At 44.5% G+C, this 17,925-nt stretch overlaps 1 protein-coding gene across 13 annotated transcripts in view; it reads left to right on the plus strand.

Moving 5' to 3' along the window:
- Positions 1-17,925, plus strand: part of FUT8 (fucosyltransferase 8) — a 228,120-nt gene that overhangs the window by 109,214 nt on the left and 100,981 nt on the right. The window contains exon 2 of one of the 13 annotated variants that reach the window (XM_036310125.1): positions 12,679-12,724. The exons of the other annotated variants lie outside the window; for them this stretch is intronic. Within the exon in view, the coding sequence (XP_036166018.1) occupies positions 12,687-12,724 (38 nt within the window). The 5' untranslated portion in view covers positions 12,679-12,686. The remainder of the gene's footprint in view (positions 1-12,678; positions 12,725-17,925) is intronic. 13 annotated transcript variants of the gene reach the window in all.

The following is a 17,925-nucleotide window of genomic DNA, read 5'->3' on the forward strand; positions in this document are numbered from 1 at the left end:
ACTGGAGTGAAATTAACTGGGAGACACAATATTATTCTAGGCATGAGGTGATGCTGATCTAGATTAAATTAATTATTGAATCTGTTGGCTTTTATACCAAGATATATGGGCTTTTTTACTCATGTTTCCTACTTTTATTTGGCTTTCCCCAGATACCTTTCTTACTTGTTAATTACCAGGACATTAAGTATACATGCAGTAAGCTTTCTTTTTAAAATTTAGAAATCATCACGTTCTTGTCTTGCTATTCTATAGAATACCTTTTCATGCTTCATGTTTGTTTTGTCTCCATGTTTAGTAATGTGAAATTGCTATTAGTTCACAGAATCTTTGCATTTGGGGATTTGAACCTACCACTTTGCCTCTCAGTTAGAATTGAAATTTAGCAGAAAACATCTGGAAAATAATTGAAACTTGTTCAGAAACCTCTTGAGTAGGGAACTTCAAACTGGACAGATGGCAGAACTGGACAGGATTTATAAAATATAAAGAGCACTTAATTGACAGGTTTCCTCTTAACTTAAATCCTCATTTTTCTAGATTAATTAATTTTGAGAATACCACTTTTTAAAAATTCAAATTCGACTTTATGGCCTATTAATAAGGATTTTATGTTTCTTTTGTTTTTTGTTTGGTCCAGGAAGGTAGAAGAAACTTTTTTTGGAATTTAGTTGTCAGCCCTAAACTGTAAATTTACAAACCACAAAGAATGCATAATTAACTTATGATTACCTGTTTTTCTGAGTTATGTAGTAATCTTTCCAAATATATTAGAGCTAAAGCATGAAGCTTCTGGTGGGAAAATTTGTCCCAGGGAATACAAATATATGGAACAGTGATATGGGCAGAAAGAAAACTGATGTGGTTTTTCACAGCTCATATGTTACTTGCTCTGTTTGAGAAGCTGGTATTAGAAAGTGGGGGGATGTCTTTGTTTCTGTTGATTGATTGGAGAATTTGCTCTAGGCTCTTTTCTCTGTAACTGTTCATCTCTCATATATAGACTGATGAGCAAGTGAATGGATTGGAATGCATAGAACACTTGCCGTCTATCTAAAACCTTTCATTATATATGGTTTTATTTTTGCAACCCTGCATCCATTATTCCTTATGCTATCAAGAATATCTTGCCCTGATGTGGCTCAGTTGTTGAGTGTCTACCTATGAACCAGGAGGTCATGCTTCCATTCCTGGTCAGGGCACCTGCCTGGGTTGCAGGCTCAATCCCCAGTATGGGGCGTGCAGGAGGCAGTCTATCAGTGATTCTCATCACTGATGTTTCTATCTCTCTTTCCCTTCCTCTTTGAAATGAATAAAAATATATTTTTTAAAACAGGATATCTTAATATTTGTTTTTTTTTAAGTGATAATATTGTAGTGAGATTTTTAGTCAAGATCCCTAGCTTTCCCAGCCTGATAATTAGATGCTTTCTTCCTGGAGTTTGCATTAACGTTTTAATATATTGCTGGATTAAATTTGCCAATGTTTTATTTTGGATTTTTTCTATGTTAACAAGACATGCTTAATATAATTTTTCCTTCTTATAATGTCTTTTGGGTTTTGCTGTCAAGGTTATACAGGTTACACAGTCCAATTCTATTTTCTAAAACAGTTTGAATAAAATTGGTATTTATTCTATTTTAAATCTTTGTTAGAATTTCATTAGTGAAACCATCTGGGCCTGTAGTTATTTTTTGTTTGTTTTTTGTTTTTTGGGGGGAGGGGTTAAGTTTGGGTTTGGAAGGGAAAGGGAACATGTGGGAAGGTTTTAAATTCTGGAGTTGATCTTTTTAGTTGTAATTATACTATGTGGATTTTCTATGTTTTTCTTCCATTAGTTTTTGTAAGATGTATTTTTTCAAGGAATATGCCCATTTTATCAACATTTTCAAATTAATTAGCATAAAGTTGTTCAATAATGCCTTTTAAATTTTCTTCTCCTTATAATATCTGTAGTAATTCCCCTTTTTCATTCATTTGTGTTTTCTCTTTTTATCTTGCTAAGAGTTTATCTATTTACATACCTTTTCAAAGAACCAATCTCTAGTTGTTTTTCTACTCTTAGTTTGATAATTTTCTTTCTTATAGTCTTTTTGGGTTTTATTGCTGTTCTTTTTTAAAGTTTATTCAGAAAGAATTTATATCATTGATTTAAAACCTTGCTTCTTTTTAAATACATGTCTGGAAAGTTTTAAATTTCTCTCTAATCAGAGCTTTAAGTTGCATCCCACAAGTTTGACAATATTCTATTTTAAATGTCATTCAATTAAAAGAATTTTAAAATTTCTATTATGATTTTTTTCTTTGACCCACAGGCTATTTTGGAGGGTGTTGCTTAATTTCTAAGTGGGTTTATTCAGTTTATCTTTCTAATTTTTATTTCTATTTTGTTCTTCAGCCATCTAAACTTATATTCTGTATCATTTTAGTTCTTTGAAATTTATTAAATGGCTCAGCAAAAGACATGTTGGTGAATGTTTTAGGAAAAACGTATATTCTGCTGTTGTTTGGTCTGCTCTTCTGCAGACCCAACAATTAAGTTGGTTTGGTTAATTGTTGTTAATATTTTCTAAATTAATATAGATTTATATATTTCTATAATCTGCTTCTATCAGCTAATGAGAAAAGTCTCTGACAGTGGTTGTATATGCACTTCTGTAATTATTTGGTGAATGTAAATTTCAGATTATTTTATTTTCTGTGAATTGACCCTTTAATTATTATTAAGTTTTTTTTATTAACTGTCGTAATACTTTTTTTGGCTATAAAGTTTAATATATTTGGTATAAATATTCCCATACCAGCTTTCTTTTGGTTATGGTTTGCATGGCATATTTCCCTCATCTTTTAAATTTTAACCTTCTTGTGTCCTTATATTTAAATGTAAATTTAAATATTTAAAATGTTTCTTCTAAGAATAGGACTGGATCTTATTTTTTTTGTCCAGTGATAACCGTTCCTTGTTCGCTTTAATATAATTGCTAGGTTTAAGTCTACCACATTGCTTTTTTCCCCCTATTGACTCATCTTTCAGTTTCTTTTTAGTTTGTCTTTGTTACTTTCTTTTGCATTGATGGAATTTTTTATCGTTATTCTATTTTTTCACTTATAATAGACGTTTAGTTATACATTTTAATTTATTTTCTAAATTTGTTCTTTTAATCTCATATCACAAGGCTACGAAAATTTCAGTCTGTTTTAACAGTTGCTCTCTAGCCTCCTTTGAAGCCCCAGAATTCTTTAAGTGGTCCATGGAGAAAAATGGGTATGTGTTTAGTGAGTCTGCAGTTTCCAAATTTTCACACCTTCTGTGGGACCCAAGCCTGTGCTTCACATTATGCCTGGAATCAGCAAGTGCTCCCCAAGCAAGAACATGGCTTATTACAGACTACTGTCCTATGGAATTTTAGTTAATATAATCATGCACTTAGATACCTCACATGGCTTTTTAAAAAAGTTACATTTAAAATTTCTTTGTATTGTTGTTTTTACACAAGAATAGGGTTTGCCATTACATACTACATTCTACTTGGAACTAAAAGTACTCTACCTGGATTGAAAATGGTTGAAGTTCACGTATACTGATGTTGCTGCCATAGAGGGATTTCCATTAGCTCCTGAACCTAGATTCCTGGAGATGTTCTGATTCTTGCCCTTTCTAAGACCTGGTTCTTCCGGTTTTAACTTTTTCTCCCATTGTACCTCCCAACCTCCCTCCCCCCAAACTCAATACTTACAATTTATAAAGTATTTAATGTAAATTCACTTTGCCTATATGGCATTAATATCTGGAAGAAAAAGTTCTTCCACATATAAAAATTTAAGTTTTTACCAGTTGAGTGGTAAAGAAAAGGAGAAATGTAGTTGAATTGGAAGATTTTAACTATCACCGTAATCTCTGCTTCATTGACTGATTTAGTGAATCTATTAAGAGATCAAGATCAGATTTAGATAGATTGAATTTGATGTGTTTGTTGAACCTATTCAGTAGAAAGTTGAAAAGTGAGTCTAGAAGTCAGGATGAGAAGGAAAGATACTTTTGAGGATCATTCACAAAGAAGTAATTGCCAGAAAATGTGTTGCATGAAGTAAAAACTTCTCCATTCATCTTAGATGATCCACAGTTGTCATGGAGAGGAGTAAGTGTGAGAATAGTATTAACACACCCTTACTTGTAGGACCAGCAACAGTCTAACATGGAAGGAAATTTCATTTTTCTATGAATTTGCATCTGGAAAAGTAAACTGCACCTGTTTTATGGTTATAGTAATTGGTTATGTGACATAGGCATAGGATTACATTTTTTTTCACACTATTGTCATTGGTAGCTTTTATGGGGGGCTGAAACTTAGTAAGAAAACAGTGCATTGAGAATGTATTGCTGTTTTCATCATCATATATTGTCATCTTAATTTTCTTTTACACACACACACACACACAGAACATTGCTATATAATATTTAAAATCTTAAGTAACTAGTTGAAAAAATTTTAAATTTTTATATGTGGAAGAACTTTTTCTTTCAGATATTAATGCCATATAGGCAAAATGAATGTACATTAAATACTTTATAAATTGTAAGTATTGAGTTTAGGGACTTGATTGAACATTCTTTACATTTTATCCTTTATTCTTTTATCCTAGTATTGCTGATCTGATAATGGTTCCAAGCATTTCTTAATAATTGAAGTCCCTCCCTATCCATGGTTTCACTTTCCATAGTTTGTTACCTACAGTCAACCGTGGCCAGAAAATATTTAATGGAAAATTCCAGAAATAAGCAATTATGTGTGATTTTGAGTAATGTGATGAAATCTCATGCTGTCCTGCTTTGTCCAGCCTGGGACATAAATTTTGTCCTACATATGCATACTGTATATACGACCTGCTCATTAGCCATTTCAGTTATCAGAATGGTTATCAAATAGAGAGAGAGAGAGAGAGAGAGAGAGAGAGAGAGAGACCACATTCACATAACCTTTATTACAGTACTAGAGGCCTGATGCATGAAAATTCATGCAAGAGTAGACCTTCCTTACCCTGGCTGCTGGCACTGGCTTCCCTCCGGTACCTGGGACCCTGACTGCTGGCACCAGCTTCCCTCTGGCACCCGGGCTTCCCTCCTGTGGCCACTGGCAGGAACCAGGACCCGGGCAGCTTCCCTCCTCCAGCCACCCGCAGGCACCCAGGACACGGGCTGGCTTTCCTCCGGCCCTGGCTTTGTCAGTAAGGATGTCACTAAGGACGTCGGGAATGACATCTGGAAGACATCTGGTCTAATTAGCATATTACCCTTTTATTATTATAGAATATTGTTATACAGATTTATATTTTATTAGTTATTTTTGTTAACCTCTTACTATGCCTTATTTATAAATTAAACTTTTTCATAGGCATGTGTGCATAGGAGAAAACATGGTGTGTATATGGGGTTTGGTACTGTCCCCAGTTTCAGGAATCCACTGGGGGTCCTTGAACATATGCCCCATGGTGGATAAGAGGGAGACTACTGTAATTTCAGGAAATATGCCCTTGGTGACTCATGTGTTTCAGTGTCACTTGATTTATAGATGACACATAATCTGCTAAATGTTTAAAAATAAGCTTGCCTGGACTATTGATCACATTTCCTTTAGTAAACTTTCATTTCATTATGAAGTTGTGCTTTTGTTTTGTTTTGTTTTTATTGTCTAAAGTTTTACATATGTCTCCTTTTTCCCCAATTGACCCCCCCTCCCCCCAATCATTCCCACCCTGGGCAAACCCTCACTGTCCCAGTGTCTGTGTCTATTGGTTATGCTAATATGCATGTGTACAAGTCCTTTGGTTGCTCTCTAACCCCCCACCCCCACCCCCCAGCCATTTGTCTCTGGTTATATTCTTGTTCATCAAATTATGTTGATCATTATATCCTACATATGAGTGAGATATGTGATATCTTTCTCCAACTGCCTTATTTCGCTTAGCATAATGCTCTCTAGTTCCATCCATGCTGTTGCAAATGGTAGAAGTTCCTTCTTTTTTATAGCGGCGTAGTATTCCATTGTGTAGATGTACCACAGTTATTTAATCCACTCATCTGCTGATGGGCACTTAGGCTGTTTCCAAATCTTAGCTATGGTAAATTGTGGTGCTATGAACATAGGGGTGCATATATCCTTTCTGATTGGTGTTTCTGGTTTCTTGGGATATGTTCCTAGAAGTGGGATCAATGGGTCAAATGGGAGTTCCATTTTTAACTTTTTGAGGAAACTGCATACTGTCTTCCACAGTGGCTGCACCAGTCTGCATTCCCACCAGCAGTGTAGGAGGGTTCCTTTTTCTCCACATCATCGCCAGTACTTGTTGTGTCATCGCTCAATTAATATTTGACAAAGGAGGCAAGGGCATACAATGGAGTCAAGACAGTCTCTTTAATAAATGGTGCTGAGAAATTTGATCAGATACATGCAAAAAAATGAAACTAGATCACCAAATTATACCATACACAAAGAACAAACTCAAAATGGCTAAAGGACTTAAATGTAAGACGGGAAACCATAAAAATCCTACAAGACTCCATAGGCAGCAAAATAGCAGACATATGTCTTAGCAATATCTTTACAGACACAGCTCCTAGGGCAATGGAGACTAAGGAGAAAATAAACAATGGGACTACATCAAAATAAAAAGCTTCTGCACAGCAAAGGAAACCATCAACGAAACAACAAGAAAGCCCACTGCATGGGAGAACATACTTGCCAATGATATTTCTGATAAGGGTTTAATCTCCAAAATTTACAGAGAACTCATACAACTTAGCAAAAGGAAGATAAACAATCCAATCAAAAAATGGGCAAAGGATCTAAATAGACACTTTTTGAAAGTGGACATATAGAAGTCCCAGAGACATATGAAAACATGCTCAAAGTCACTAATCATCCGAAAGATGCAAATCAAAAAGACAATGAGATACCATCTCACACCTATCAGAATGGCTGTCTTCAACAAATCAACAAATGACAAGTGCTGGCGAGGATATGGAGAAAAATGAAGTTGTGTGTTTTTTAAGATTGTCATATAGACATTTATAATTCATTTAGGTAAAATCATGAAACAAAGTAGTTTAGTTTGATAGATCAGTATTCTAAACAAAGCTGTCTGAAGGGGAATAAGTATAAAAACATTTCAACATATTGGAGTTAGCTTTTGAATTCTAATGGCCAGAAGGAAGTATAGTATAAAATAGCACACTATGCTTTTCTTGTTATTGTTATTGCTGGTTGAAATAAAATAAGTTTGATTTTAATCCAGTACTTTTGTGCTTTTAAAATGTATGCAAAAGCTGTTGCTTGGCAGAGATGATTTACATCAGAAATTCATGAGATTCTAATAAAGTTTAGAGAGAAAGGTGTACTTAATAAATATAGAATGCTATATGTGCAAATAAATAAAGACAAAAGGGACATCAAAAGTATATTTTAGTGTTAATTTTCATTTATATTCAATGGCACTTCAAAAATATTCTCTTTTACCACATGATATGTACAGAAGCTAAGTCATTTTTCTGCAAGTCATTGGCAGAAGCAGAAATAAAATCTTCTGAGGAATTATTAAGTTGTATCTAATTTTCAGTACACTGCCAACACTGTCATTTTTTATACCTTCTTAAATTTCTCTTGCTTTAAGGGTTAACTCAGTACAGATGTTTTTCTAGTCAGAGGTTTCCATATATCAACATTAGAAATGGCCATTTGAAGCATTACCTCTCTCTCTCTCTCTCTCTGTATGTGTGTGTGTGTGTATATATATATATACACACTAGAAGCCCAGTGCATGAATTCGTGCACCAGTGGGGTCCCTCGGTCTAGCCTGCAGGTATTGGTCCGAACCTGGCTCTCCGATATCCCCCAAGGGGACCGAATTGCGAGAGGGCGGTTTTTGGGTGACACACCCCAGAACTGAGCTTCCTCCTCTCTCCTCCCAATATTATGTCACTTTCTCTGTATCTGTGTGGCTTCTTTCATCTCACTTTACTCTAAGTTTGGGGGTAACTGATGACTTGTGGGCATTTAGCTGCAAAATGCAATTATTTAGCAAATAGGATTTACTTAGCCTGGAATCTAGTCAGCCTAGGGCAGGACCCTGCTCAGTGTCAGGCTCCCACCCAGGTCCTTCCACCCAGGTGGTGTCCTGTGGCAGTGGGAACCTCCTTCTTTCCACCTGAGCTGCTTTTTTGCCTCCTTCCCTCCCTGGAGGTTGCCCACTGGTGCTACTGTCTGCCTGGAAGGAGGGAAGCTGCAGCTGGTTTCCCAGCTGAGAGTGGTAGCAGGAAAATTTGTTGCCTCCACTGGAAATCGTAGATGGGCCGGCATGGGCACCAGATGTTGGCGCCATAGCTAGTAGGTCCTCCATGTCTCATAATTTAGCTAATCGAGTCGAAAAGTTTCTGTAAGGGCCAGACCATGACCTCTGCAATGGGCTAGAAGCCCGGTGGGGAGCCAGACCCAAAGTGGGGAGCCAATGGGCTAGAGGCCTGTTGCACCTGTGGGGTCCCTTGACCTGGCCTGAGGGGATCAGGCCGAAACCAGTTCTTGGACAACCTCTGAGGGGTTCTGGATAGCGAGAGGGCAGTTCTTGGGTGACGCACCCCAGAATCGGGCTCCCTCCTCTCTGGTTCCAGGTGTGTCACCCGAGAACTGTAGCTGCCAAGTCATTGCAACTCGGTAACTCATGTGTTGAGTGTCTGCCCCCTGGTGGTCAGTGCATGTCATAGCTACTAGTCAGTGGGTTGAACAGTATGCCAGTCACTTGGGCTTTTATATATACTAGAGGCCCGGTGCACAAAAATTTGTGCACTCGGGGGGGAAGAGGGGGTGCCTCAGCCTGGCCTGTGCCCTTTCGCAGTCTGGGATCCCTCAGGAGATAATGCCCTGCTGGCTTAGGCCTGCTCTCGGGTGCCAGAGGGCAGGCCCAATCCCTAGTTGCAGCCCCTGGTTGGGCTCAGAGCAGGGCCAATTGGGGAGTTGGGGCGCCGCCCCGTCATGCACAGAGCAGGGCGGATTGGGAGGTTGCGATGCCACCCTCAGTCATGCTCAGGGTAGGGCCGATTGGGGGGTTGGGGCACCTCCCCCTGTCACACTCAAGGCAGGGTCGATGGGGAGGTTGCGGTGCCACCCTCTGTCACGCACAGAGCAGGGCCAATCAGGGGGTTGGGGTGCTGCCCCGTCATGCACAGAGCAGGGCCCATCAGGAGGGTTGGGGCTCCATACCCTGTCACGCATAGAGCAGGGTCGATCAGGGGGTTGGGGAGCTCCCCCCTGTCACTCACAGAGCAGGGCCCATCAGGGGGGTTGGGAGCTCCCCCCTGTCATGCACAGAGCAGGGTCGATCAGGGGGTTGGGGAGCTCCCCCCTGTCACGCACAGAGCAGGGCCCATCAGGGGATTGAGGAGCTCCCCCCTGTCACTCACAGAGTAGGGCCGATAGGGGAGTTGGGGCACCGCCCCCTGTCACACACAGAGCAAGGCTGATCAGGGGGTTGGGGCGCCGCCCTCTATCACCCACAGAGCAGGGCCGATCAGGGGGTTGGAGCGCCGCCACTCTCACACTCAGGGCAGGGCTGATGGGGAGGTTATGGCTCTACCCTGTCACACACAGAGCAGGGCCCGTGGAGGGGGGGGTTGGGGTGCCGCACCCTGTCACACATAGAGCAGGGCCGATCAGGGGGTTGGGGCGCCTCACCCTGTCACACACAGAGCCACAGGGCGATCAGGGGGTTGGGGAGCTCCCCCGTATCAGGCACAGAGCAGGGCTGGTCAGGAGGTTGGGGCGCCTTCCCCTGTCACACACAGAGCAGGGCGGATATGGAGGTTGTGGCCCCGCCCCTGTCACACACAGAGCCGCAGGGCGATCAGGGGGTTTGGGCGCTACCCCCTGTCATGCTGATCCTGGTGCCGGGAGGCCTCGCGGCTCCGCTGATCCCGGTGCTGGGAGGCCTCGTGGCTCTGCTGGTCCCAGTGCTGGGAGGCATATTACCCTTTTACTATATAGGATAGAGGCCTGGTGCATGGGTGGGGCTGGCTGGTTTGCCCTGAAGGGTGTCTCGATCTGGGTGGGGGTCCCCACTGGGGTGCCTGGCCAGCCTGGGTGAGGGGATGATGGCTGTTTGCAGCTGGTCACACACCCTTCAGGGTGGGGGTCCCCACTGGGGTGCCTGGCCAGTCTGGGTGAGGGGCTGAGGGCTTTTTTCAGGTTGGCGGGTGCCTGAAGCTCCCAACTGCTCCTTTTTTTCTTTTTTTTTTTTAATTCTGGGGCAGCTTTAGCTATGGCTCCAGCTCTGAGACCTCTGCTGCTGAAAGCAGGTATCTGGTTTGTTTGGGTTCTATAATCGAAACAATGTATAACTCCAGCTCTGAGATCCCGGATCGCTGAAAGCAGGTTTCTGGGGTTTTGTTTAGCTTCTATATTTGTTACAATGTTTCAAACTGCAAGCTCAGAGGCCGGCAAGGCAGGCGGGGAACATTGGATTCCTCTGTCACTGAAGCAAGAAAGCCCCATGTTAGCTTGAAGCTGCCTGGCCGCCGGCCACCACCTTGGGTGGCAATTAATTTGCATATGCATATCGCCCTGATTAGCCAATAGGAAGGGTAGCGGTTGTATGCTAATTACCATGTTTCTCTTTTATTAGATAGGACTAGAGGCCCGGTGCACAAAAATTTGTGCACCGGCGGGGGAGGGGGGTGTCCCTCAGCCCCACTTTTGTGCCCTCTCACAGTCCGGGAGCCCTCGGGAGATAACCACCTGCTGGCTTAGGCCCACTCCCTGGGTGGAAGATGTCAGGCTCAATCCCTTGGTGCCTGCCCCGCCTTCCTGCGTCATGCACACAGCAGGGCTGATCTGGGAGTTGGGGCGCAGCCCCGGGTCGGGTCGCACATGGGACACCCGGGCAGGCCAGCCAATCGCTGCTGCCCCACCCAGCCGCCCTGGGTAGGGTTGCACACAGACACCCGCCGCCCCGGGTTGCAGATAGCAGGCCCGGATGGCGGCAGGGCAGGCGGGTTGGCACTGTCTCGCCCCACCGCCCCGGGTCGCAAATAGCAGGCCCAGATGGTGGCAGGGCAGGCGGCATGGCGCTGTCCCGCCCTGCCTGCAGTATGCAAATTAGCCGCCATCTTTGTTGGTGGTTAATTTGCATATCACGCTGATTAGCTAATGGGAGGCGTAGCGAAGCTATGGTCAATTACCATGTTTGTCTATTATTAGATAGGGACTAGGAGCCCAGAGCGTGATTTGAAATTGCTTGGCGCACCCTGCCTTGACACCCGAACCTCTCCATGCAGAGCTCCAGCATGCCTGGCCCAGCCCCCAAACCTTCTGGCCTTCTCTGGCCTCTTCAAGTCCCGCCCTCAGTCCCTCGTGTCGCATAGGGCTGGTCCCACCTTCTCTGGGCGCCTCCCCCCTTCTGCCCCATCTCGGGAGCAACGCGGTGGCTCTGTCCTGTCATGGCACCAGAGAAGAGCATGGAAGCCTCCCGCCTGCTATCCTGTGCTCCTTCCCCTGGCAGGTGGGTGGTGGGGCAGAGTGCGAGCAGTGGGTGGCAAAGGACTGGTGAGGGGGGCGCTATGCGCTCTCACCCCTGCCCTCCTCGGCACGGGATGGTCCCACCTCCTCCAGGCACCTCCCTGCTTCTGCCCCGTCTCCTGAGCAACCCCCCAGCTAATATGCTAATGACCTGGTCATTACCCATTATGGTGTATTGACCATTTGCATATTAGCTCTTTATTAGTATAGACTAGAGGCCCAGTGCATGAAAATTCATGTGCTGGATGGGGGGGTCCCTCAGCCCGGCCTGGCCCCTCTCACAGTCTGGGAGCCCTCAGGGGCGGGTGGCGACCCGGCGATCAGGTGAAGGCAATGCCCCCATCACACCTCTGCTGCTGCCACTGCTGTCAGTGCAAACCTTGCCTGGCCCTGGTTACCTGAGCCTTGGGCGTCCCTGAGCGGCTGGGCAGCCACCATTCGAGGCTTGCCTGCACCTTGGGCCGGCCCTGGGCAGCAGGGGGGCTGAGGGTACTCAGCACCGCCATCTTTGAGGGCTTGGCAGTCAATTAGCATATTCCCTCCTTATTGGCTGTGAGCGCTGCCATCTTTGCAACGGCATGAGGGTCAATTAGTATATTCCCTCTTTATCAGATAGGATATATATTTGAGAGAGGAAGAGAGGGAGATAGAAACATCAATGATGAGAGAGTATCATTGATTGACTGCTTCCTGCACACTCCCCACTGGGGATCGAGCATGTGCCCCCAACCAGGAATCGAACCATGACTCCAACCATGACATCCTGGTTCATAGGTTGACACTCAACCACTGAGCCACTCCAGCCAGTCTAAATCATTACCTCTTTAAGTTATATAGATATACCTGTATAATCATATAGGGATTATGTTTAATATTTATTGATATAAACTATAACCCTTAAAATCTGTATAAATAAATACAAATGGCACATTTGACAGAGGTGTTTGCTAGGATTAGTACTTGTACCATTTATTTAATGTGGATCATGGTTCTGTGGGAATAACCACATACTATAATTTTAGATTAAGTTCTCAATTTATTTGGTCAATTATACATAAGCTCATAGAATACAAATAGATGTAATATTACTAATTATACCTTCCCTTGGTGATTTAGAGTCTCTGATGGAATCACAAACTGCCTGTGCAATTGTCTACCCAAGGTAATGTCTTGCCAGACCTAAGTTAATTTCTTGTTATACCATAATCCTTTTATACCTGGGCCTAACATCACCTTTTTGGTAGAATGTACAGAACAAACAATGTTTACATTTCCATTTAAGGGAATATGTACATACTGTGGGGTCTATTAGTTCTGGAGCGAAATATAACATGATCCTTGAGAAGAAAGCAAAAGGCATCTCAATAATAAATATGGCTCTGGCTTCCCAGCGTTATGGAGAATATATCTCTCCACAAACGTGCTATATAGTACACACACCCACACCCACACACACACAACCTAAGCCAGTTGATTATTATTATTTTGTAATATATTTTTATTGATTTCAAAGAGGAAGGGAGAGGGAGAGAGAGAAACATCAGTGATGAGAGAGAACCATTGATTGGCTGCCTCCTGCATGTTTCCAACTGGGGATTGAGCCCACAACTCAGGCATGTGCCCTTGACCGGAATCAAACCAGGAACCCTTCAGTCCTTAGGCTGACGTGCTATCCACTGAGCCAAACCAGCTAGGGCTATTTGATTATTTTTAACTATAGGCCCAGTGCATGGATTTGTGCACAGGTGGGGTCCCTCGGCCTGGCTGGTGGTTGGGACTGATTGGGGCCGTCTGGCCCAGTTCCGATCGGGGCTGGCTGGCTGAGGGGAAGGACTGAGGGAGGTTGGCTCTCCAGCCCCGATCAGGGCCGATCAGGGCAGGGGGAGGGACCGAGGGAGGTTGGCCAGCTGCAGGAGGTTGGCTGTGGGAGCATACTGACCACCGGACTGGCCAGGGGAGGGACTGCTGGAGGTTGAACGACCACAGGAGGTTGGCTGTGGGAAAGCACTGGCCACCAGGGGACAGCTCCTGTATTGAGTGTCTGCCCCCGGTGGTCAGTGTGCATCATAGCAACCGGTCATCCGGTCGACCATTTGTAACGGTTGCTTCGGCTTTTATATATATAGATTAGAGGTCCAATGCACAAAATTTGTGCATGGGTAGGGTCCTTAGGCCTGGCTAGTGATCAGGGCCAATCAGGTTCCCCACCTTCCCTCCCCCCTCCCCTCCCCCTTCCCTCACCGCTGATCAGGGCCTGCTGGCCAGGGGCAGGAGCCATGGGAGGTTTCAATCTCCAGTTTGGAATGTGCAGAAGGTAGCTGATCAGTGATTCTCTGTCATTATTGATGTTTCTATCTCTATTTCCCACTCTGAAATCAATCAAATATATATTTTCGAAATGCAAGGTTTTTAGAGGAAGAAAGGTAGGGCAAGGGAAGTATTGGAAAAAAAAAAGGACAGGGGGGCATTTGAGATCTTGCTCACATTTCAAATAAGGTAACATAAGGTGGTCCTAGGGGTATCAGGTGAGGAGTGGCAGTGAGTGGAGCAGGGCACTGCGGGCTGAGGAACAGGCTGTAATGACTGGGAATGTCTGTGACAGTGACACCGAGTGTGTGTTGGGGCCATCACTGGAATCATTCATCCCCAAGAAGTTTTGATTCCGGACGGGAGGAGAAACACGGAGATCAGCAGGCCTTTCTTAGCCTAGAAGGTGATGCGGGTGGCAGGAGCAGGCTGCCCTGCTTCCCTACAAATGTAAACACTTAGTGCAACTGGACATGAATGACAGTCACGCGGCCAAATCAATGCCCGGCCAGCCCTGGTGTGTGTGTCCTGCCACTCTCTGGCTGTGCTGTGGTGCTATTGGCCGGGGAGGCCAAAGCCACGCCCCCGAGCACACATAGTATACAAAGGTGCAGGCAGAAAGCCAGAAGCCAGAGCTGATGCAGTGTTGCCCAGTAGCGCTGCATCCACCATGGAGCAGGACAGGGAGCAGCTGTTGGCGTGACTGGCTTTGGAATCAGAGGGGCTGTGCTTACTGCACATTACCAGTGAGTCGCTGCAAGCTGTAGGACCAAGGGGCAGCAGGGTGGGGGGCACCGCCATGGTTGGTGCGTGGTACTTTATGGTATGCTAGCTGAGCTGAGTGGGTTTTATATATGTAGACTATAGAGGCCTCATGCACAAAATCATGCAAGAGTAGGCCTTCACATCCCTGGCTGCCTCAGCTGCCCTCACAGCCCCAGCTTTGTCCAGAAGGTCATCTGGAAGGCCGTCCAGATGGTCGATCCACTGTTCAGCCATTCGGTTGATTTGCGTATTATTCTTTTATTGTTATAGATAGCTATTGGTAGCTTCTAAAAACTAGAGGTCAGTGAGGAAGGTAGGCCTCTCCCATAATTTGCTAACATTTTATATGGGATAGTAAAGGCAAGACTCAGATTGAATTCTGCCACACACAAATAATAGTAAGCAGGTGCAAAAACAGTCACACAATCTATTCTTTAACTGTGACCAAGTCCATGCTCTCTGTCTGTTGAGGTGCTCTTGTATATCTTGTATAAAAGGTTCTTTTGAGGTAGTTGTGACATTCTAATAACAGAATTTGGTCTACCTTTGGCTGAGGTGTCTGAAATAGCCCCTGGACACTATGGTTTTGGAACTTAAGCCTAAGGCTCTATTCTAAATGTTATAAACTACTGGATTTGCTAGATTCAAACACATTGTTCACAAAATGGCTCTATAACATTTTCCAAGTTTTTTAAATTTTCATATATATTGAATTAATTTTACCAATGAAATAATATTTCTAGAGTCTACCTAGCTAATGATAAACTGCCTTTGACTGGAAATGAAGCTGGCTTAATACTGATGTTGCCTTTGGGAAATGGGATAGTCCCTCAGCATTATTGAGATATCATTGACACATAACATAATGTAAGTTTAAGGTGTGCAACATGATGATTTGATATACATATATACTGTGAAATGTTCACCATGATAAGGGTAGTTAACATATCCATTGCCTCACATAGTTACCGTGTGTGTGTGTGTGTGTGTGTGTGTGTGTGTGTGTATATGGATGGTAACAACTTTTAATATCTGCTCTATCAGCAACTTTATACAAAACAATATAATACAATAAATACAATATAATACTCTATTATTAATCATAATCATTATGTTGTACATTAGTTCCCCAGAACTTATTTATCTTATAACTGGAAGTTTTTTCTCTTTGATAACTTTCCCCACTTCCCCCATTCCAGGTAATATTCTCTCTGTTACTATAAATTGAACTAAAGACTCCATATATATGCCTGGCTGGGTGGCTTAGGTGGTTGGAGCATTGTCCCATACACCAAAAAGGTGTGGTCAATTCCTGGTCAGGGTATATACTTAGATTGTGGGTTGAATTCCCTGGTTGGGGCACGTAAGGGAGGCAACCAAGAGATGTGTCTCTCTCACGTTGATGCTTCTCTCTCTTCACCCCTCTCCCCCAGTTAACAAAAAAAAAAAAAAAAAAAACCCAAAACTTTCTTTTTCAGATGTTTCATTGTCAGTGTATAGAAACACAACTGATTTTTGTATGTTGGCTTTTATTTTATTTTACTTTACTGAATTCATTGATAATAGTTTTTTGGTGGAGCCTTAAGGATTTTTTCAAAATATATTTTATTGATTTTTTACAGAGAGGAAGGGAGAGGGATAGAGAGTTAGAAACATCGATGAGAGAGAAACATTGATCAGATGCCTCCTGCACACCTCCTACTGGGGATGTACCCGCAACCAAAGTACATGCCCTTGACTGGAATTGAACCTGGGACCCTTGAGCCCACAAGCCGACGCTCTATCGACTGAGCCAAACCAGCTAGGGCCTTAAGGATTTTTTAACATCAATCCTTCATATGCAAACAAAGACAGTTTTACTTCTTCCTTTTCTATTTGGATGCTTTGTATTTCTTTTTCTACCTAATTTTTCTGGCTAGGACTTCTCCTATTATGTTAAACTAGAGGCATGGTGCACGAAATTCATGCAGAGGCGCGGTCCCTGGGCTTTGCCAGTGATCAAAGCATAAGCGTTTGATGTGGAAGGGCAGGTCCCAGCTGACCTCTGGGCCCTGGGCAGCACCTGGGCCTCCACGCCCCCGCGTACCCCCCTCTGCCTGAGTAATCAGGCCCCCCACTGCCGCCACTGGTCGCCATCTGTGGGACATTCAGCGAGGTGATCAGGTCCCGCTCACACCTGCCTTGGCCTGGTGCCACTCATTCACCTGCTCCACCATCCCATTGCGGTCCCACTCTCATGGGGGCCCATTGGGCCAGCAGTGCCTCCACTGCTGCCCGCTGCCAGTGCCACATTGCCGATGTCCCCCCCCCGCCTCCATGTTCCGCGCCATCCCCTGGTGGTCAGCGCAAGTTATAGTGAGCGGTCGAACTCCTGGTCAAACTCCTGGTCGAGGGGACAATTTGCATATTAGGCTTTTATTATCCTATCTAATAATCCTATCTAATAAAGAGGGAATATGCTAATTAACCCTCACACCATTGCAAAGATGGTGGTGCCCACAGCCAATAAGGAAGGAATATGCTAATTGAATGCCCCGCCCTCAAAGGTGGCAGCGCCCACAGCCAATAAGGAGGGAATATGTTAATTGACAGCCCTGCCCTCAAAGATGGCAGTGCCCACAGCCAATAAGGAGGGAATATGCTCATTGACAGCCCCACCCTCAAAGATGGCAGCTCCCACAGCCAGAAGATGGCTGGCAGCGGAGGGCAGTTGTGGGCAACCAGGCTAGCAGGGAGGGCATTTGGGGGTGACCAGGCCTGCAGGGGAGGGTGGTTAGGGATGACCGGGCTGGCAGGGGACGGCAGTTGGGGGTGACCGGGCTGGCCGAGGAGGGCAGTTACGGGCCAGCAAGGGAGGGCATTTGGAGGGAACTGGGCTGGCAGGGGAGGGCAGTTAGGGGCTACTGGGCCGGCAGGGGAAGGTAGTTGGTGGTGATCGGGCTAGTAGAGGAGCAGTTAGGCGTCAATCAGGCTGGCAGGGGAGTAGTTAGGGGGTGATCAGGCTGGCAGGCAGAAGTGGTTAAGGGCAATCAGGCAGGCAGGCAGGCGAGCGGTTGGGAGTCAGCAGTCCCAGATTATGAAAGGGATGTCCGACTAACGGTTTAGGCCCATTCCCAGAGGAATTGGGCCTAAACCGGCAGTTGGACATCCTCCGAGGGGTTCCAGATTGGAGAGGGTGCAGGCTGGGCTGAGGGACACCCCACTCTCCTGCCCCAGTGCTCAAATTTTGTGCACCGGGCTTCTAGTATAGGTTAAGAGTGGTAAGAGTGAGTACCCTTTTCTTTTTCTTGA

This window comes from Myotis myotis, unplaced genomic scaffold (assembly GCF_014108235.1).
Source record: "Myotis myotis isolate mMyoMyo1 unplaced genomic scaffold, mMyoMyo1.p scaffold_m19_p_1, whole genome shotgun sequence".
NCBI classification, from domain to species: domain Eukaryota; kingdom Metazoa; phylum Chordata; class Mammalia; order Chiroptera; family Vespertilionidae; genus Myotis; species Myotis myotis.